This window comes from Lissotriton vulgaris, unplaced genomic scaffold, assembly GCF_964263255.1.
Source record: "Lissotriton vulgaris unplaced genomic scaffold, aLisVul1.2 SCAFFOLD_904, whole genome shotgun sequence".
Taxonomy (NCBI): Eukaryota; Metazoa; Chordata; class Amphibia; order Caudata; family Salamandridae; genus Lissotriton; species Lissotriton vulgaris.
This window is the reverse complement of record NW_028249865.1, coordinates 358,180-381,617: the sequence shown is the minus strand read 5'-3', so window position 1 is coordinate 381,617 and position 23,438 is coordinate 358,180. Positions and strand designations below refer to the sequence as shown.

Here is a 23,438-nt window from a genome sequence, read left to right as displayed (position 1 = left end):
GCAATGTCTATGGTGCGTAAAAGTTATAAAGTTAGTTAAAAAGGAACCTTCCGAGTGACCTAGAGGAATGAAACTTTAGGCACAGACACTAGAGGTGTGTACCAGTGTGGGAACACCGGCGTTGCTGAGTTACCTCACCCACAGGACACGGGTGCATAGGGTCGAAGTAGTGTCGGGTTTCGTCACGCTGGTCGATGGTGCTTGGAGCTGAAGATGCTGCAGGCGGCTCGATGTGAAGAGTTCCGGTGGATCCAAGTGTGGATCTGAAGTTGTGAAGACCTGAAAGCAGAGGGGACAATGTTCAAAGTCACTAGCTAGTGACTACCGTGGAACCAGGTTGGAACCAGGCGATGTCGGGTGCAAACATGCGTTGAGGTGTAGATTCTCTCTGCAGCCATCAGACACGAAGAGGTCAAGGACATCCAGGAGTCAATCACGAGCTGTCCCACGCAGGCCTCTCGCTGATGGCGGTGTCGGCAACTTGATTGGAGAAAACAGGCCTTGGCTAATGCAAGCCACGCAGGAATCAAAAAAGGCTTGTTACTCGGACCAGCAAGGTCAGAGCGGGTGCTCCCTTTTTCAGGAGCGAGGGCAAGTCTGGAACAACCAGACCCGCAGTGTAGATTGTAGGTTTTGTCGCCAAGATGGCCGCTGACCACGTGGCAAGTGGCCGGGATGGCGCGTCAAGTGGCACAATGCAAAAGGGCCCCACGCAGATCGTGGAGATGCCGGAGGGCTGATCTTCGGTGCAAGGGCTGCTCGGTTGTGGGGCTTCTCAAACCCCAAAGCACAGCATCAAGGGTGCCTCGGGTGCTGCGCAGTCAGCATCTCGGGGGTCTTCCAAGAGATCAGGTCCCACGTCTCTCGGTGCCTCCACGGGTCCCTTCTTTGCAGGGACTGTGGATCGGGCTGTTGAAAGTCTGGGAGTCTGGGTCTTGTCAGGCTCTGGGCCCGGGCTCCGGTGGGAGGCGGCGGCAAAGCAGACGTCGAGTTGCTGGATGGTACCTGTGTTCACAGGGTGGCCACTCCTAGGCCACAAGGGAGATTCTCTTCAGTCTTCTGAGCAGCAGAATGTCGAAGTCCAGTCGTCTTCTTAGTTTCAAGTTGATTCAGGATGATCTGAGGTGCTACTGGCACTGCTCCCACTCTTATTCCAATCTGAGGGGTGGATCACCTGCTAGGTCCCTCCTCTGGGTGGGACCAGGAAGGGGGGCGGTTACACCCCCTTTCCTTTGACCAGCTCCTCGCCAGGCCTGGGTCTGGAAAGTCCCAGGACCGGTTTGGACTGGCTTATGCACGAGGACACCTTGTGTGCCCCGGGCATGTATCATTCTATTCAGCCCTGTCCTACCCAATACACAAAATCCTGTCTGGGGTGGTGCTCGCACCTCCCAAGGCAGGAAACCCTTTGTCCAAGCCTCCCTCGCTGGAAGGACTCCCAGCTGCAGGAGGTCAGACTTGTGTCTGTGGTGGCAGCATCCATTTTGTGATGCTGAGGCTCTGGTTAACTTTAACCGGGGTTAAGGCTAGGTACATGTCGTGTCCCTCTAGAAGGGTGGAAACACCTATGCCCTGGGTACCTAGGGTACACTGTTCCAGGGGCCAATAAGGTGAACCAATTCCAATTGTGTATGCACCTAAGGTACATGGAGTCCATTTTAGGGAGAGAGCAATTAGCCTGGGGCCCTGAATAGCAGGATCCCAGGCCAACTATGTAAAAAACCAGCTAAACACCAGGCAAAAAGTTTGGGGGTAACCATAGTCAGATATCCACCTTCCTACACTATAGATGATTTTTTAAAAGGGCCCATTCACCCTTAGAGACGGGCGACACCAGCTGTCCACCGAACTCACAGTTTGCCTGGCCGATTTAGGGATGGGCTGGCCATAAGTATGTCAACAACGAAACCCACTCTGGCTTCAGCTCCGTCACCAACATACTCCTCCAACCTTATGGATTATGGGCCGTCGTAGATTAGCCATCCACTGCCTGCCTACTTTAGAGTGGGAGGTTGGATGGCTTTGTTTTTTGCTGTCCTTCCCTGCCAGGTAAAACCTGGTGGAAAGGCACGGTGAAAAAAATAACAATGACCCACACAGCAGGGGAGAAAACTCCCATAGTGTGAGGGTAATTTCGTTTTTCATTTTTCAAAAACAAATTCCAGCTTTGGGAGTTTGGTATTGAAAAATGGAAAGCTGTGTAAAAGATTGTAGGGTTGGCGTCCTGCTTCACGAAGCTGTCCGTCAAACCTTTCCAACATTGATATGAACCATTGTGATGCCCAATCCTGCCAATGTTAAGAGATGTCCACGAGGCCGACAGATATCTCTAGATGTGGCGGCCGGGATGTTCACCAGGGCAACGGCGTGATTTACTCCCTCGCCCTGATGGACATTAATCCTCCCTCCAAACTTAACATCAGGCACTTAGATTTTTGAAACACATCTCACTCATTCAACAAGCATCTATGTTGCATATTAGCCACAGCGTCAACATGGACTCCTATCCAGACTTCACTACATCAGAAGGCCACTTTGCTCCCCTTTCTTGGATTCCGCAAATTTGACCATGTCACCCCAACCTATCATCATGTTTTCAAAGTGTATAAAGGAACAAGCAGCTGAAGTAACCATTTAAGGTTGAAGAAACCCTTCTTCCTGTGGCGTGGGAAAGTGGGCGGACTGGCCTTGCTTGGAACCACCTCTTCTCACAGCCCCTAACCCTAGCAAACCTGAAACCCTAGCATGGGTCTTGCCATTTTCCTTGATCCTAGCTCCACCCCCTGCTCACTTATGCCAGCCCAGCTAGGTTCCCCTATATATGACCGGCTGTTCTACCATCCTTAGGGCTCCGTTCCTGCTCTGACACCCAAATACTTCCACCCGTGCTGTCCCTGTCATATCTTGCAAAATGTTTGTGATTGCAGAATGTCCTGCTCTTGATAGGTAGGGTTTTGGTGGCAGGTAAACAGGCGAGTTGCATGGTCCTTGGGCAGGTGAAACTTCACACAAACAAAATCGTTCAAAGTTGAGAAACTCACCCATGACCGATGAGATGAAATTTGCAGACTTTGAGTAACTTTGCAGAAGAAATATAAATCTTTGAGCCCCCCACTCCTGAGATAATGGAGTGACATTACATTTGTAATCTGCAAGTTAGTCCTATCCAATGAGCATGTAGAGATAGCAGAACAGTGTCAGAATATCCTCCGACACAGAGCCTGATTTAGATCTCGGCAGACAGGTTACTTCCTCACAATGGTGACGGATATCCCATCCTCTGAAATATAAATGCTATTGCATCCTAGAGCCTGACTTAGATCTCGGCGGACGGGTTACCCCATCACATTGGTGACGGATATCCCATCCTCTGAAATATAAATGCTATTGTATCCCAGGGCCTGATTTAGATCTCGGCGAACAGGTTACTCCGTCGCAACGGTGACGGATATACCGTCTGCTGAAATATAAATGCTATTGTATCCTAGGGCCTGATTTAGATCTCGGCGGACAGGTTACTTCGTCACAATGGTGACGGATATCCTGTCCTCTGAAATATAAATGCTATTGTATCCTAGAGCCTGATTTAGATCTCGGCGGACAGGTTACTTCGTCACAATGGTGACGGATATCCCGTCCTCTGAAATATAAATGCTATTGTATCCCAGGGCCTGATTTAGATCTCAGTGGAAGGGTTACTCCATCACAACGGTGACGGATATCCCGTCCTCTGAAATATAAATGCTTTTGTATCCCAGGGCCTGATTTAGATCTCAGTGGACGGGTTACTTCATCACAACGGTGACGGATATCCTGTCCTCTGAAATTTAAATGCTATTGTATCCTAGGGCCTGATTTAGATCTCAGTGGAAGGGTTACTCCATCACAACGGTGACGGATACCCCGTCCTCTGAAATATAAATGCTATTGTATCCCAGGGCCTGATTTAGATCTTGGCAGACGGGTTACTGACGGATATCCCGTCCTCTGACATTTAAATGCTATTGTATCCTAGGGCCTGATTTAGATCTCGTGGATGGGTTACTCGGTCACAACGGTGAGGGATATCCCATCCTCTGAAATATAAATGCTATTGTATCCACGGGCCTGATTTAGATCTCGTGGATGGGTTACTCGGTCACAACAGTGACGGATAGCCCATCCGCCAAATTATAAATCCCATAGTATATAATGGGATTTATATCTTGGCGGATGAGCTATCTGTCACCGCTGTGACGGAGTAACCCATCTACCGAGATCCTAATCATGCCCGTGGTATTGTGTCCTAAATATTGGAATTAGTCTCATTGGAGTTTGTTTTAAAAAAATCTACGTCCCATGGGACAACATTTTATAAAAAATATTTAGAGCGGAATGCCTGTATCAGATGCTATTTCTATCTTCAATATCCTGACATTAAAGCCCTGCTACTGAGGCACTATCTATTGAACACCAGAATAGATCTGCACTGTATGAAATTCATGAAATTGCTGGGAACCTTCTGCTATGAACTGCTGTAATCCAGCATTAGTTTGTGTAGGGTCATGAACGTTCATGGTGTGTGCAGTTTGCAAATCATTTTAACATAACACAACAGTAATGCTATAAAATCGAGTGCGCTCTCACACATGAATGAATGAATAACGTGCTGTTCATCTCCTCTTCCATGTACAGTTCCTCATCTCTGGAGTGCTGTCCATTTCAGTGCAGAATAAAATGAATCCCCAACTGGTGAGTATGAATCCTGGCCTTTCACCCCAATGGCAGATCAACAATATAAGTCATATCTCAATTCTTATCAAATGCATTCCTTCCTTCTGGAAGTAGCTACTATAAGCAAATTGTGTCCCACAGCAGTCTGCTACCAGACACTGTATCGTTTCCCATTCTAACTCTTCCTCCAGGTGAGAAACACTGCATCCTTTCCAATTCTAACTCTACCTCCGGATGAGAAACACTGCATCACTTCCCATTTTAACTCTTCCTTCAGGGGAGAAACACTGCATCCTTTCCCATTCTAACTCTACCTATGGATAAGAAACACTGCACCACTTCCCATTCTAACTCTTCCTCCAGGGGAGAAACACTGCATCTTTTCCCATTCTAACCACCTCTGGATGAGAAACACTGCATCCTTTCCCATTCTAACTCTACCTCCGGATGAGAAACACTGCATCACTTCCCATTCTAACTCTTCCTCCAGGTGAGAAACATTGTATCACTTCCCATTCTAACTCTACCTCTAGCTTCGAAATACCGCACCACTTCCCATTCTAACTATACCTCTGGGTGAAAAACACTGCATCACTTGCCATTCCAACTCTACCTTCTGCCGAGAAACACTGCATCACTTCCCATTTGCACTCTACCTCCGGATGAGAAACGTTGCATCAATTCCCCTTCTAACCCTGCCTCCAGCTGAGAAACACTGCTTGAATTCTCTATCCAACTCAGCCTTAGGCTGAGAAACACTGCATCAATCACTTACCATTCCAAATCTACCTCCCGATGAGAAATGCTGCATTACATCCCATTCCCACTCTACCTCCAGTTGAGAAACACTACACCCTTTCCCATTCTAATTGTAACTCTACCTCCAGCTCACAAACACTGCATCACTTCCCATTCTACTCTACCTCAAGTTGACCAACACTGCATCCCTTCCCATTCCAACTCTACCTCCCGGTAAGAAACGCTGCATCACATCCCATTCCCAATCTACCTCCAACTGAGAAACACTGCTTCAATTTCCATTTCAACTTTGCCTCCAGCTGAGAAACACTGCATCCCATTCTAACCCTGTCTCTGGGTGGAAAACACTGCACCACTTCCTATTTTAACTCTTCCTTCAGGGGAGAAACACTGCATCCTTTCCCATTCTAACCACCTCTGGATGAGAAACACTGCATCCTTTCCCATTCTAACTCTACCTCCAGATGAGAAACACTGCATCACTTCCCATTCTAACTCTTCCTCCAGGGGAGAAACACTGCATCTTTTCCCATTCTAACCACCTCTGGATGAGAAACACTGCATCCTTTCCCATTCTAACTCTACCTCCGGATGAGAAACACTGCATCACTTCCCATTCTAACTCTTCCTCCAGGTGAGAAACATTGTATCACTTCCCATTCTAACTCTACCTCTAGCTTCGAAATACTGCACCACTTCCCATTCTAACTATACCTCTGGGTGAAAAACACTGCATCACTTGCCATTCCAACTCTACCTTCTGCCGAGAAACACTGCATCACTTCCCATTTGCACTCTACCTCCGGATGAGAAACGTTGCATCAATTCCCCTTCTAACCCTGCCTCCAGCTGAGAAACACTGCTTGAATTCTCTATCCAACTCAGCCTTAGGCTGAGAAACACTGCATCAATCACTTACCATTCCAAATCTACCTCCCGATGAGAAATGCTGCATCAACTGCCATTCCAACTCTGCCTCCAGCTGAGAAACACTACACCCTTTCCCATTCTAATTGTAACTCTACCTCCAGCTCACAAACACTGCATCCCTTCCCATTCCAACTCTACCTCCCGGTAAGAAACGCTGCATCACATCCCATTCCCAATCTACCTCCAACTGAGAAACACTGCTTCAATTTCCATTTCAACTTTGCCTCCAGCTGAGAAACACTGCATCCCATTCTAACCCTGTCTCTGGGTGGAAAACACTGCACCACTTCCTATTTTAACTCCACCTCTAGTTGAGAAACATTGCATCAATTTCCATTCCAACTCTGCCTCCAGCTGAGAAACACTACACCCTTTCCCATTCTAATTGTAACTCTACCTCCAGTTCACAAACACTGCATACTTCCCATTCCAACTCTACCTCCCGGTAAGAAACGCTGCATCAATTCCCATTCCAACTCTGCCTCCAGCTGCGAAACACTGCTTCAATTTCCATTTCAACTTTGCCTCCAGCTGAGAAACACTGCATCCCATTCTAACCCTGTCTCTGGGTGGAAAAGACTGCACCACTTCCTATTTTAACTCCACCTCCAGCTGAGAAACATTGCATCAAGTTTTATTCCAACTCTGCCTCCAGCTGAGAAATACTGGATTAATTCCTATATTAACTCTACCTCCAGCTGAGAAACACTGCGTCAATTCCCATTCCAACTCTGTCTCCGGGTGGAAAACACTGTACCACTTCCTATTTTAACTCTACCTCGAGCTGAGGAAACACTGCATCAATTCCCATTCCAACTCTACCTCTGGATGGATGAAAAGCAGTGCATCACTTCCTATTACAGCTCTACCTCCAGCCGAGAGACACTACCTCTAACTGCAACACTATCTTCAACTGCTGTACATATTAAACTTCGAGTATAAGATTAACTCAACAGGAAGTCTACAGCAGGCTGCTACGGATTATAGTCCTCCTATTTGCAATAGGACGCAGTCGTTGGAGAGCTTTCTCCCACTGAATCGTGAGGACGTGGAAGTCTTACTATGTACAGTGTAATCAGGCTCTCCCCTTGACATCATTCCAGCCAAAATTTCTTCTTCACTTTCTAAACAACTTGCTGCACCCCTCTGTTCACTTCTTACTCTTTCTATGAGGGAGGGGCGTCTCCTCTTGGAATGGAAGGCGGCACAGGTCATCTCTAGTCGCATGAACACTAAGGTCTATATGGAAGACCTCTCCAGTTTATGAACCATTTCCTCACTGCCCCTCCTGAGGAAGCTTCTGGAAAACAAATCAATAAACATCTGTCGGACTTTGTCGAATCCTCCGGTAGCCTTGATTCTTCGCAATCAGGGTTTAGGCCTAAACACAGCATGTAGTCAGCCCTGGTGGCCATCACGGACAACATCAGGCTGGCCTTGGACAGCTGCCAATCCACACTTCTCGTGCTGCATTCGACGCGGTTGCCCACCAGATCTTGCTCAGGAGCTTGGAGGAAATTGGAATTTGAGGAATAGCCCTTCAATGGATGGCGAGCTTCCTTTCCACTCACTCACAGATTGTTAACCTAGGCCCTTATCGGTCAAAAACTATGGAGCTGACCAAGGGAGTGCCTCAGGGCTCATGCCTGTGCCCTACCCTGTTCAATATATATGCCGCTCCTCTGGCCGACCTTCCTAGGTCTTTTGGTTTTACCCCTATTTTATATGCTGACGACACTCAGCTCCGCTTCTCATTTAACAAATAAACTCTGTCAGCCCAGTCCACTTTATCCTTAGGCATGATAGCAATATCCAATTGGATGAGGGGCAACCTCCTCCAACTCAACATAGGGAAGACTGAGATCATGCTCTTTGGAGAGGCTCCGTTGCTGTTGTAACTAGATTGGTGGCCAGTGGATCTCAGTGTCCCTCCTGCACCAAAGACTGTTGTCAAGAATCTGGGTGTACGCATAGATCAGGCACTGACCTTGAAGGAACATGTGGTCTATGCTGCCGGCTCCTGCTTCCAAGTACTCGGTCTGTTGTGGCGAGTCTTCCCTTTTCTTCCAGATTCCACACGAAAAACCCTTGTTGAGACACTGGTACTGAGCAGACTAGATTATTGCAAAGCTCTGCTGGTCTCAGCAAATGAGTCCTCGCTGAGCCGTCTGCAGGTAGTCCAGAACAGTGCGGCACACCTGGTCTCAAATTCCTCTCCCAGATCAGCCTCTCTCCCTCTTCTTCAAGAGCTCCACTGGCTCCCGGTGCACAGGTGTTCCAAGTTTAAAATCTGTTGCACCCTCCATAAGGCCATGTATGGCATGGGCCCTGTGTATCTCGCCGAGAAACTCAAACATTAAACCCCCACCAGGGAGCTATGCTCAGGAACTAAGCTCTAACTCTAGATGAGAAGCACTGCATCACTTCTAACTCCAGCTCTGACTCTAGATGAGAAGCACTGCATCACTCCTAACTCCAGCTCTAACTCTAGATGAGAAGCACTGCATCACTCCTAACTCCAGCTCTAACTCTGGATGAGAGACACTGTGTCACTTCTAACTCCAGCTCTAACTCTAGATGAGAAGCACTGTATCACTCCTCGCTCCAGCTCTAACTCTAGATGAGATCACTGCATCACTCCTCACTCCAGCTCTAACTCTGGATGAGAAGCACTGCATCACTCCTCACTCCAGATCTAACTCTGGATGAGAGACACTGCATCACTCCTCGCTCCAGCTCTAACTCTGGATGAGAGACACTGCATCACTCCTCACTCCAGCTCTCACTCTGGATGAGAAGCACTGCATCACTCCTCACTCCAGCTCTAACTCTGGACGAGAAGCACTGCATCACTTCTAACTCTAGCTCTAACTCTGGATGAGAAGCACTGCATCACTCCTCGCTCCAGCTCTAACTCTAGATGAGAAGCACTGCATCACTTCTAACTCCAGCTCGAACTCTGGATGAGAAGCACTGCATCACTTCTAACTCCAGCTCTAACTCTAGATGACAGACACTGCATCACTTCTAACTCCAGCTCTAACTCTAGATGAGATCACTGCATCACTCCTCGCTCCAGCTCTAACTCTGGATGAGAGACACTGCATCACTCCTCGCTCCAGCTCTAACTCTGGATGAGAAGCACTGCATCACTTCTAACTCCAGCTCTAACTCTGGATGAGAAGCACTGCATCACTCCTCACTCCAGCTCTAACTCTGGATGAGAAGCACTGCATCACTTCTAACTCCAGCTCTAACTCTGGATGAGAAGCACTGCATCACTCCTCGCTCCAGCTCTAACTCTGGATGAGAAGCACTGCATCACTTCTAACTCTAGCTCTAACTCTGGATGAGAGACACTGTGTCATTTCTAACTCCAGCTCTAACTCTAGATGAGAAGCACTGCATCACTTTTAACTCCAGCTCAAACTCTGGATGAGAAGCACTGCATCACTTCTAACTCCAGCTCTAACTCTGGATGAGAAGCCCGGCATCACTTTTAACTCCAGCTCTAACTCTAGATGAGAAGCACTGCATCACTTTTAACTCCAGCTCTAACTCTGGATGAGAAGCACTGCATCACTTCTAACTCCAGCTCTAACTCTGGATGAGAAGCCCGGCATCACTTTTAACTCCAGCTCAAACTCTGGATGAGAAGCACTCCATCACCTCTAACTCCATCACTTCTAACTCTGGACGAGAAGCACTGCATCGCTTCTAACTCCAGCTCTAACTCTGGAAGAGAAGCACTGCATGACTTCTAACTCCAGCTCTAACTATGGATGAGAAGCACTGCATGACTTCTAACTCCAGCTCTAACTCTGGATGAGAGACACTGTGTCACTTCTAACTCCAGCTCTAACTCTGGATGAGAATCACTGCATCACTCCTCACTCCAGCTCTAACTGTGGATGAGAAGCACTGCATCACTCCTCACTCCAGCTCTAACTCTGGATGAGAATCACTGCATCACTTCTAACTCCATCACTTCTAACTCTGGACGAGAAGCACTGCATCACTTCTAACTCCAGCTCTAACTCTGGATAAGAAGCACTGCATGACTTCTAACTCCAGCTCTAACTCTGGATGAGAGACACTGTGTCACTTCCAACTCCAGCTCTAACTCTGGATGAGAATCACTGCATCACTTCTAACTCCATCACTTCTAACTCTGGACGAGAAGCACTGCATCACTTCTAACTCTAGCTCTAACTCTGGATGAGAAGCACTGCATGACTTCTAACTCCAGCTCTAACTCTGGATGAGAGACACTGTGTCACTTCTAACTCCAGCTCTAACTCTGGATGAGAAGCACTGCATCACTCCTAGCTCCAGCTCTAACTCTGGATGAGAAGCACTGCATCACTTCTAACTCCGGCTCTAACTCTGGATGAGAGACACTGTGTCCTTTCTATCTCCAGCTCTAACTCTAGATGAGAAGCACTGCATCACTCCTAACTCCAGCTCTAACTCTGGATGAGAGACACTGTGTCACTTCTAACTCCAGCTCTAACTCTGGATGAGAAGCACTGCATCACTCCTCGCTCCAGCTCTAACTCTAGATGAGAAGCACTGCATCACTTCTAACTCCAGCTCGAACTCTGGATGAGAAGCACTGCATCACTTCTAACTCCAGCTCTAACTCTAGATGACAGACACTGCATCACTTCTAACTCCAGCTCTAACTCTAGATGAGAAGCACTGTATCACTCCTCGCTCCAGCTCTAACTCTAGATGAGATCACTGCATCACTCCTCACTCCAGCTCTAACTCTGGATGAGAAGCACTGCATCACTCCTCACTCCAGCTCTAACTCTGGATGAGAAGCACTGCATCACTCCTCACTCCAGCTCTAACTCTGGATGAGAAGCACTGCATCACTCCTCACTCCAGCTCTAACTCTGGACGAGAAGCACTGCATCACTTCTAACTCTAGCTCTAACTCTGGATGAGAAGCACTGCATGACTTCTAACTCCAGCTCTAACTCTGGATGAGAGACACTGTGTCACTTCTAACTCCAGCTCTAACTCTGGATGAGAATCACTGCATCACTTCTAACTCCATCACTTCTAACTCTGGACGAGAAGCACTGCATCACTTCTAACTCTAGCTCTAACTCTGGATGAGAAGCACTGCATCACTCCTCGCTCCAGCTCTAACTCTAGATGAGAAGCACTGCATCACTTCTAACTACAGCTCGAACTCTGGATGAGAAGCACTGCATCACTTCTAACTCCAGCTCTAACTCTAGATGACAGACACTGCATCACTTCTAACTCCAGCTCTAACTCTAGATGAGAAGCACTGTATCACTCCTCGCTCCAGCTCTAACTCTAGATGAGATCACTGCATCACTCCTCGCTCCAGCTCTAACTCTGGATGAGAGACACTGCATCACTCCTCGCTCCAGCTCTAACTCTGGATGAGAAGCACTGCATCACTTCTAACTCCAGCTCTAACTCTGGATGAGAGACACTGCATCACTCCTCGCTCCAGCTCTAACTCTGGATGAGAAGCACTGCATCACTTCTAACTCTAGCTCTAACTCTGGATGAGAGACACTGTGTCATTTCTAACTCCAGCTCTAACTCTAGATGAGAAGCACTGCATCACTTTTAACTCCAGCTCAAACTCTGGATGAGAAGCACTGCATCACTTCTAACTCCAGCTCTAACTCTGGATGAGAAGCCCGGCATCACTTTTAACTCCAGCTCTAACTCTAGATGAGAAGCACTGCATCACTTTTAACTCCAGCTCTAACTCTGGATGAGAAGCACTGCATCACTTCTAACTCCAGCTCTAACTCTGGATGAGAAGCCCGGCATCACTTTTAACTCCAGCTCAAACTCTGGATGAGAAGCACTCCATCACCTCTAACTCCATCACTTCTAACTCTGGACGAGAAGCACTGCATCACTTCTAACTCCAGCTCTAACTCTGGATGAGAAGCACTGCATGACTTCTAACTCCAGCTCTAACTATGGATGAGAAGCACTGCATGACTTCTAACTCCAGCTCTAACTCTGGATGAGAGACACCGTGTCACTTCTAACTCCAGCTCTAACTCTGGATGAGAAGCACTGCATCACTCCTCACTCCAGCTCTAACTCTGGATGAGAAGCACTGCATCACTTCTAACTCCATCACTTCTAACTCTGGACGAGAAGCACTGCATCACTTCTAACTCCAGCTCTAACTCTGGATGAGAAGCACTGCATGACTTCTAACTCCAGCTCTAACTCTGGATGAGAGACACTGTGTCACTTCTAACTCCAGCTCTAACTCTGGATGAGAATCACTGCATCACTTCTAACTCCATCACTTCTAACTCTGGACGAGAAGCACTGCATCACTTCTAACTCTAGCTCTAACTCTGGATGAGAAGCACTGCATGACTTCTAACTCCAGCTCTAACTCTGGATGAGAGACACTGTGTCACTTCTAACTCCAGCTCTAACTCTGGATGAGAAGCACTGTATCACTCCTCGCTCCAGCTCTAACTCTAGATGAGATCACTGCATCACTCCTCACTCCAGCTCTAACTCTGGATGAGAAGCACTGCATCACTCCTCACTCCAGATCTAACTCTGGATGAGAAGCACTGCATCACTCCTAGCTCCAGCTCTAACTCTGGATGAGAAGCACTGCATCACTTCTAACTCCGGCTCTAACTCTGGATGAGAGACACTGTGTCCTTTCTATCTCCAGCTCTAACTCTAGATGAGAAGCACTGCATCACTCCTAACTCCAGCTCTAACTCTGGATGAGAGACACTGTGTCACTTCTAACTCCAGCTCTAACTCTGGATGAGAAGCACTGCATCACTCCTCGCTCCAGCTCTAACTCTAGATGAGAAGCACTGCATCACTTCTAACTCCAGCTCGAACTCTGGATGAGAAGCACTGCATCACTTCTAACTCCAGCTCTAACTCTAGATGACAGACACTGCATCACTTCTAACTCCAGCTCTAACTCTAGATGAGAAGCACTGTATCACTCCTCGCTCCAGCTCTAACTCTAGATGAGATCACTGCATCACTCCTCACTCCAGCTCTAACTCTGGATGAGAAGCACTGCATCACTCCTCACTCCAGCTCTAACTCTGGATGAGAAGCACTGCATCACTCCTCACTCCAGCTCTAACTCTGGATGAGAGACACTGCATCACTTCTAACTCTAGCTCTATCTCTGGATGAGAAGCACTGCATGACTTCTAACTCCAGCTCTAACTCTGGATGAGAGACACTGTGTCACTTCTAACTCCAGCTCTAACTCTGGATGAGAATCACTGCATCACTTCTAACTCCATCACTTCTAACTCTGGACGAGAAGCACTGCATCACTTCTAACTCCAGCTCTAACTCTAGATGACAGACACTGCATCACTTCTAACTCCAGCTCTAACTCTAGATGAGAAGCACTGTATCACTCCTCGCTCCAGCTCTAACTCTAGATGAGATCACTGCATCACTCCTCACTCCAGCTCTAACTCTGGATGAGAAGCACTGCATCACTCCTCACTCCAGCTCTAACTCTGGATGAGAAGCACTGCATCACTCCTCACTCCAGCTCTAACTCTGGATGAGAGACACTGCATCACTTCTAACTCTAGCTCTATCTCTGGATGAGAAGCACTGCATGACTTCTAACTCCAGCTCTAACTCTGGATGAGAGACACTGTGTCACTTCTAACTCCAGCTCTAACTCTGGATGAGAATCACTGCATCACTTCTAACTCCATCACTTCTAACTCTGGACGAGAAGCACTGCATCACTTCTAACTCTAGCTCTAACTCTGGATGAGAAGCACTGCATGACTTCTAACTCCGGCTCTAACTCTGGATGAGAAGCACTGCATCACTTCTAACTCCAGCTCTAACTCTAGATGAGAAGCACTGCATCACTCCTAGCTCCAGCTCTAACTCTGGATGAGAAGCACTGCATCACTTCTAACTCCGGCTCTAACTCTGGATGAGAGACACTGCATCACTTCTAACTCCAGCTCTAACTCTGGATGAGAAGCACTGCATCACTTCTAACTCCAGCTCTAACTCTGGATGAGAAGCACTGCATCCCTTCTAACTCCAGCTCTAACTCTGGATGAGAAGCACTGCATCACTTCTAACTCCAGCTCTAACTCTGGATGAGAAGCACTGCATCACTCCTCGCTCCAGCTCTAACTCTGGATGAGAAGCACTGCATCACTTCTAACTCCAGCTCTAACTCTGGATGAGAAGCACTGCATCACTCCTCACTCCAGCTCTAACTCTGGATGAGAAGCACTGCATCACTCCTCGCTCCAGCTCTAACTCTGGATGAGAGACACTGCATCACTTCTAACTCCAGCTCTAACTCTGGATGAGAAGCACTGCATCACTTCTAACTCCAGCTCTAACTCTGGATGAGAAGCACTGCATCACTCCTCGCTCCAGCTCTAACTCTGGACGAGAGGCACTGCGTCACTTCTAACTCCAGATCTAACTCTGGATGAGAAGCACTGCATCACTCCTCGCTCCAGCTCTAACTCTGGAGGAGAAGCACTGCGTCACTTCTAACTCCAGCTCTAACTCTGGATGAGAAGCACTGCATCATTTTTGTACTCCAGTTATCATAACTAAACGGGCATTGCGGGCACAAAACTCCAATATATATATCAAAGTATTTTTTTCAATCAAGGATAAGTCTAGGCTATTGATTCCAAATTATATTGGGTAATACATGTAAATCACCAATTTGATCATTACGCTGTAAATTGTGAAAACTGCAGGTAAGATGCTCGGCATTGCATCTATCTCCAGCCCTAACTCCAGGTAAGATGCCCTTCTTATGTTTAGCTGTAGCCCTAACTCCTTGTGAGGTGCCCTCCATCACATCTAGCCTCAGCCCTAACTCCAGGTAAGATGCCCTGCATTGCGTCTAGATCAAGCCCTTACTCCAGGTAAGATACACCGCATCGCATCTAGCTCCAGCCCTAACTCAGGTAAGATGCCCTACTTCATGTCTAGCTCCAGCCCTAACTCCTGGTGAGGTGCCCTTCATCACATCTAGCTCCAGCCCAAACTCCAGGCAAGATGCCTTGCATCGCGTCCATCTCCAGCCCTAACTCCTAGTGAGACGCCCTGCATCACGTCTATCGCCAAACCCGACTCCAACCCTAACTCTCGGTGCGATGCCCAGTATGACTGGGTATCCCAAATTTGTCTCCAAGTGGCAGATGTTCATCACCCTGTTCTTCTCCTCTCTCCAGCTGAAGAGGACCATTTCCTGTTCACATGTTCTCCACTTCCCCTCCAGATCGGTGCTACCCTGGCCATGAACATCATCAGCTCCATCTTTGCTGGCATTGGGATTATCACCTACTCTCTGGACCTGCAGTACTATTTCTGGAGCGCGCCCTGCCACTTCCATCCCTTAATGTGTCAATCAGATATGGTGAGTTGAAGTCTTTCTGCACTCAATGCTGAAGCAGCCATCAGGTGTGGTCTATTGGGACTGCCTGCAGCCTGAAGACTCCATCTTGTCTTTATGTGTTAGAGGTTGTGTCCATTTTGTCTATAGTCACTGTGTGGAGTTGGCACACAGATACTGCATGTGGATGCCTTTCTGTCCATTCAGTGTAATTGTCAAACACTCTGGAAAGGCAGAGAGTACCACTTTTCCACCAAAAGGGACAGGGTATCTAAACCAGTAAACAACAAACTTCCCTTTTGAGCTCACATGTAACTACTATTCCTCATTTGGTCAATCAGAATGCACTGAGTAAAATTCCATATTAAACCACAAAGACTACAACACCAGAAAATAACATCTAAAAATGGTTTTAAAGAATATTGAAAAATACCTATCTCCGTTATTGTATAAAAATGTATATATTTATTACAATTATTCATGCAGATATCATTCCATACAATCAATGTATGTCCGATACATTAAAATCACCATTCAATTTCAAATTTAAAAAACATTCAGGCTCATAGTCAGTATATAAAAAATATGCAGAAAGTATAATAATATCCAAATCACCTGTTTAGTGATTTCAGTACTCAGTGCTTATTGGGACAAGTTCTCTCTATATCTTTTACATATCACCCATTTTCGTTTTTTTAGTATCAATTGCACATTCAAAGTAAAAATAAATTATTAATGTGGATTATGTCGACGCAGCGTTTTGGCAGTTTTCAAAGTCAAATCCCCTCCTTCTTCAGGACAACACACATAAACAAATCTGTTCATATAAAAGCGGCTGTTTTCTCCACTGTTCCCTGCTACAACATTGCCGAGTGAACTCTGGATCATATATGACCAGGGATTGAAAAGAACTCACTTTGGAAATTTCTAAATCACGTAAAAACCCTGATTACCCTCCAAGGGAAGATTATGGGCATCTGAGAAAGGGAATATAGAGAATTAGTGGATCTGAAAGAATATATCAAGTTCAAGAAATACTTTATTCGGTTCAATTTCCAAAACCACAAAAGTACAAAAACACACAAAATGGTCCACAAGACACCACGCAGCATAATGACATAAAAATACAATATAAAAAGAGTGGGGGTACCCAATTTTTTTTTTTTTTAAATGCTAACACATGATGTAATGATTTAAAAACAGCAATATTTACATCCTAGTTTCATTAAAAAAAGGGCATGAGAAAATATTATTTAAAACTTGATTCAAGTTGCAGGAATTAATGTTTACAATAGTTCATCTAAGACCAGGTAATCTTTTTACTGAGTATCACGGCTATGGTTAGAAATCTGGCTACATTATAAATTTCCCATACATTTGATAATAATTGGAGATATAGTAAAGCTGGCTTAACTTGCCTGAACCCTTTCCCCTTTAACAGGGGTATGATGAACTTCTTCCTAATACCTCCAAAATGATCACAGAAGAACAGGAAGTGTGCAGTATCCATAATTGAACAGCCATCACATTTACACAACTCTAAATCAAGTGGCTTAGTCCAACCAGGACGACCAGAAATTAGCAGGTGAATTTTGTCTAATCGGAACTTGGTTAAAAGGAATCTATGATTTGAATTATTAACAACCTTTAGGTAAAGTTCCAGATCATGTCCAGAGGATGCAATCAGTTGATGGGACCTGACAGATGGCTTTAACAACTCCACACCTTCTCTGTCCATCCCTCGGTTCAACAAAAAAGTGTTTTTGACCCACTTCAGGTCACCTTTCACTAAGTTAGATGGTTCATTAAACAATTCCGGCCGACCTAACTTTACACATAATTGTTGTACATATTTCAGCCAAGGGATCTTGTCCCAGTGATCTAACCCTAGGCAGTCCTTAAAAATGTCATGATTCACTTCCAGTTCCAGATTAAGCCAGACTGAAATCCATTTTAATAGAGGGGCCATGGCGATTCGATCTTCCAGATAATCCACGCCGCATTCCTGGTGTACTATAAAGCCGGCCGTGGATCGTGGCAGGGAGAGAATCGTTTTAAGGAAGTTATCTTCCGTTACCTGAAGCATTTTAACTGGCCTAAAACCCCATAGGTCTGCGCCATACATGGCAATGGCAATACACTTAGCAGCATATACCTTTAAAACTGCCTCCAGGGGTTTCACCCCTAATTTACGTGAAAAACCCAGCACTGCAGAAATAGAGCGTGCCAGGGCATTTTTTTTCTCCAGCAATTGGGGGTGCCACGTCGAACAGTCATCAAATACAACCCCCAAATAGGGAAATCTGGAGACTCTAGACAGCTTATGCTCATTGCATTGCAGTGTCAATACATTTTTCCTGGCCTTCCCTTTCTGGGCCACCACCATAACATGGGATTTGCCGTAGTTAACATTTAAATCAAGTTTTATCATAAAATCATAAAATGAATTCGGCATTGAAGACCCACTGCGGTTCTAGCTAAGAGAGCGGCGTTGTCCGCATATAATAATGCGGGCAACAGGTACTTCCCTGCCCTCGGGATGTCCTTATTCACTGCTCCCAAAACACCACCCAGATCATTTATGTGTAGTGTAAAAAGCAGGGCAGCTAAAATGCATCCCTGCCTTACACCATTGGTGATGCTGATTTTACCCGTGCAGTTACCTTTTCTATCATATCGTACCATGGCTGTTAGATCCCTATGAAGGTCCGCTAAGAAGTGCACAATATTAGGATCTATTCCAATTTTAAGTAACTGGCCCCATAACTTGGATCTGTTTACTCGATCAAATGCCGAGGACAGATCCATAAAGGCAATATACAGGGATCCTGGCTTCGCTATTGTGTATTTCCCTATAAGCAATTGCAGATTCAGGCTTTGGTCTATGGTACTACGCCCCTTTCTAAAACCATACTGTAAAGGAGATAGGGTATTGGTATCCTCTAGCCAATCAGTAAGTTTACATAGCACCACCCTCCCTAGAACCTTTACCGCGGAATCAATAAGGGATATAGGGCGGTAATTACCAGGGTCACCCCTATCCCCTTTTTTATAAATAGGGACAATCACCGACTAGGACCATGTCTCTGGAATGCCTGTTTTTGAAATTCTATTAAAAACATTTGCTAAAACTTTGGACCAAAACAAAATGTTGACTATAAAAAGGTCGGAGGGAACACCATCCGGCCCTGGAGCCTTGTTACTAGTTATTTTGCCAATAGCCACGGCCACCTCGCCCTCATCTACAGTTAGGGTGTAAGGCAGTCTGGAAAGGGTGGTCGAGGCCTCTGCCCCCAAAATCTCCTGTTCATAAACTGACTTAAAGTGCAAGTGCCATTTGTCTTCTTGTATTCCACAATCCAGTTCATTATTACTAGAGTTAGAAAAATAGGGTTGGTTGACCACAGCCCAGAACTTGCCGCTGCTTTTCAGCACATCAATTGATGTCAGCTCAGCCCAGGCGTCCTCTCTAATCTCACGCTGCCTTCTATCAACGGCTGTCTTATATTCTTTCCTAAGAGTAGCCACAAGCAATCTATCCACTGGTTTGGATTTAAGGGCCATTTTGAGTTTATGGTTGGCTGCAGAACAGTGCTTGTCAAACCAGCCTTCCTTCCCTTGCACTTTACCTTTGCCCTGACGTGTCAGGTTGGAGACTATGTCGAGGCAAACCTTTTGGTACGCCTCCACCACCTCATTGTCCCCCGCCTGGTCATCCATGCAAAGCTTTAGTTCCTCCTGACTACTACTACAAAGATTACAGAAAAACTCTTCTGGAACTATCTTGCACCACTTGATTCTACAGGCTTGATCAATCAGCCGCCGGTCGCGTTTGTCTACCAAATTCGACCTACTTTCCGTAATTACAATTACATTTTTGACCCTTAATACAACTGGGTTGTGGTCACTAAAATGAGACCGCACAACTGAATAACTAGTAATATGGCTTCCACAACTGCTACTTAAAAAAATATAATCAATTACAGACCCGCTACCATGTCCTGTAAATGTAGGAATATCCTCATCGCACCCATAAGGTAGCATTAGCCCATTTTCGGCCAGCAGAGTTTCCAAGAAAATGCCCTGGTCTGAGTGCTCAAAATGAATATTCTCCTCATCCGGAGGGCCAAATAAAACATTAGAAGGACATTTGTCCTGACAACTATGAACATTAAAATCCCCCATTAACACAATAGTACATTCAGACTCCGATGACTCTTTAAATTTAAGAAGAAAAGAGTTTAACATCATCAGATTACTAATCGGATGAGCCCTATCAAAAGAATTATAAAAATTCACTACCAGGACATTATGAAAGCCCTTACGAATAATTTGGACTGCGAGACAGTAGGAACAACCAGTAACTATTTCCTTGTAAGTACCCGGAATTTTAGCAGATACCAGAGTGACCAAGCCGCCTCGTGCTCGCCCCCGGGTAGAGGTGACAGCTGGGAGAAAGAAAGTAGTAAAGCCATCAACTGTGAGCGTATTATGTGTGTCCCAGGTTTCCTGTAAGGCCATGATATCCATGGTGCCTATATAGTCCCTCCATATGGGGTCATCAACTTTACTCCTGAGACCCGCGATGTTCCATGTTGCCACAATCATTTCCCCCTTCCCTAATGCTTTATCCTTTTTTACGGGCGGCGAGTCGCCTCCTTCAGCACCCCCATTTGTAAGTGGAGTTAAATCAATATTTGACTCCTGCACAACCTGAATGCTATTTTCATTTAATAATGGGGTTGGGGGGATATTTTGCCTCAAGCTAAACAATGAGCCCTGTCTTTGTCAATCAACCCAATCCAAGTTTGACAAACACTCATAGCGATTGGCCATGGGGATGTTGGGGTAGTTTTCATACCCATTCACGGTCTGAGGATAATTATAAGGGTGGCCATTTTGTAACCCTCCACCAAACCCCCCTTGAATAGGTCTGCCTCTTCTTCTATTAACCTGGTTCCAGTTGTCATCTCCACCCTCATCCCAACCATAGGATTGCACCTCCCATGGGGAATTAAACCTCCGCCTACTTTTTTGGTCATTTGGACCCCTTAACCAACTCCATCTTTTATCCACTTGGTTCTCAGGCAAATAAAAATAAGAGAGTGGCCTAGGAGTGACAGTGCTGGCTTGGTAGCGAGACGACCCTCTGCAAATATGTTCAACCACCTGTGGATTCTCAAAGGTTACCACAATACAGTTCCCTTGTAGGTTTTTTCTGTTCCCACCTACCCAAGGGGTTCTCTCCACCATTAGGATGTTACTGGGGATATTCGGTGGTAGGGGATGATTATTTGATAACCAGTGGCACACTTTATTTTTCAATGCCTGAAAGGATTCCACATAAGAGGGTGATATTTCCGTTACCCCAGTCAAAATCACTACATAGGGGCAGGCATCTGGGGGGAGGTGGATATTTCTTTGAGCCTCCACCTTCTCTCTTAAGACCGAGTCTATATTAGGGGTCGAGGGTATAAGATCTTTAAATTTAACTTGAGGAGTTGTCTTAGGCTTAGCAGGATTGGATATTTGTTTAGGGTCGGGGGTCTTAGCTTTTGCACCTCCTGAATTTGGGGGGTTTGTCGGGTTCTATGGCACAATGTTTTTACCCAGGGTGACATTTTTTTCGGTCAAGGGTTGCTTATTTACTGTAGTCACCGCATGGGAAGCCATATTATTTAGACTATAACTAGGGGCACTTATATCCTTATGGATATTTTTCAACACTGTCTCTAAACAGCGTAGCCTTACCTCTATAGGTTCAAGAAGGGACTTTAACATTTCAAAAATATTATTATTATTCGTCATATTTATCCCACTTCCATCTTGCTGAATTTCAGCCAGGTTGTTCTCTTCACCACTTACTTCCAAGATCTCTTCCAAGCTACTGTCTACAATAGTATCATCTGGGAGGCTTAATGGTAAGCCAACAGTAGCCCGGTGAGCCCCCTCTTTGTCTTCGACACCTACTGTCGAGTCCCTACTCACAGGCACAGGATCTAAGGTGGTTGTATCCTGATTATGGGTGTTTTTAACTTTCCTGGCTTTGCGAGTGGTCGATTTATTAAACTTATTTTTGGGAATTGCCCCCTCTTTCAGCCCTCTTTGATTGATATCAGAGGCCGTCGGTCGGCCATTCACCCTCGCTGTAGCCAAATCACTATCAGGACCGCCCTCTGATAACAAGATGGGGTTAGGGGGTGCTTCAAGGCCCTGTTGGGAACTTGGTACATGGTGATCCCCATCATTATCTAAGCTGGTCGGGGTGTTTGGACAAGTCACGGTATTAGGCGTACGTGCCTGAGCAATGAGGCCTAAGGAAGACCTTTTAGCCATGGCCAAATCTTGAGACACCCTTCTGTCCATTAAGATAATCCCTTCGTCAATTAAGGCATAAGTACGAACAATAAATTCTTCAAGGGTGCCAGTCAACTTTTTTACTCCCCCTGCAGCCATACTTCTAGTCTCTCGACAATCCATGACAAAACTTGCTCCTAGTATAGCAGTAAAAAATGACAAAACAATATTAACATTAACAATCCCTGGGCATTTAGGAGTAAACCACTATGACAGGGACAACCAGAATACGAACCCCCTATTAATATGACGCTTAAAAAATATACTGCTATATACTGCACCTATGCTTACAGTTCATGTGTCCGATAGTCAGTAAGGTGATATAGTTCGAGCAGGGTGTGTGGCCCAGTCCAGGCTCCTCAGGCCTCTGAGGGCCACAGAGGGCCCGCCCTTTGCCCACACTTGGTCCCGCTCACGTCCTGCTTCGCGGAGGGGTTGTTGGTATTTTATGCGCCTCCGGGCGTCTCTGTGCGCGCCCCCGCAAAGGCTCCTGGGGGTTGGAGTCCCCCCGCTCTGCGGCCGCGTTGATGGTGGAAAGCGGCGGCGGGGGGGACTCGGCTCCTGCTCTGCTGCCTAGACGGGATTGCTTCCAGGCTCGGTATCTCCTTTCTCCAGGTAGCGTTTCCTTTAGCGTTCGTTTGGGAATATATCAAACAGGATCTGCCTGCCATTTGAAAGAAAAATAATACCAATTTGGAGGTAAACACATCCCCAACTTTGGAACATCTCCCAGGATAAAAAAACAGGAAACAGTGGAGAATGAGAGAAAGCAACCGTTTTTATATGAACAGATTTGTTTATGTGAATTTGTCCTGAAGAAGGTGGGGATTTGACTTTGAAAGCTACCGAAATGCCGCTTTGACATAATCAACATAATGAAAAATGTGTTTTACTTTGAATGTGCAATTGATACAATGCATGTAAAAACTGAGAAAGGATGATCTGTAAAAGATGCACATCATATATAGAGAACTTGTCACAATGAGCTTTGAGTGTTGAAATCTCTACGCAGGTGGTTTGGAAACTTTTATACTTTCTGCATATTTTTGATATATTGACTATGAGAGTGGAGAAGTGTGGCTCAATGGTTAGAGCAGCAGACCCTGATGTACAGGTCTAGCCCGGGACCAGGGTTCAATTCCCCGCCTCGGTGGGTCTCGGGCTCAATTTCCTCGGACCTGATAATTCTCACCTCAGTGCCTATTCCAATCATGGGTCCCACTCTGCAACTTTAGGCAATAGCTTGCTTAATCTCCACAACGGCCTCCAC

At 46.1% G+C, this 23,438-nt stretch overlaps 1 protein-coding gene across 1 annotated transcript in view; it reads left to right on the top strand.

Moving 5' to 3' along the window:
- The window catches only part of LOC147663466 (membrane-spanning 4-domains subfamily A member 12-like), an 89,015-nt gene extending 71,688 nt beyond the window's left edge, over nt 1-17,327 (top strand). The window contains exons 3-5 of the mRNA XM_086950431.1: nt 4,675-4,731; nt 15,698-15,835; nt 17,253-17,327. Of these exons, the coding sequence (XP_086806557.1) occupies nt 4,675-4,731; nt 15,698-15,835; nt 17,253-17,327 (270 nt within the window). The remainder of the gene's footprint in view (nt 1-4,674; nt 4,732-15,697; nt 15,836-17,252) is intronic.
- Nucleotides 17,328-23,438: the final 6,111 nt, after the last annotated feature.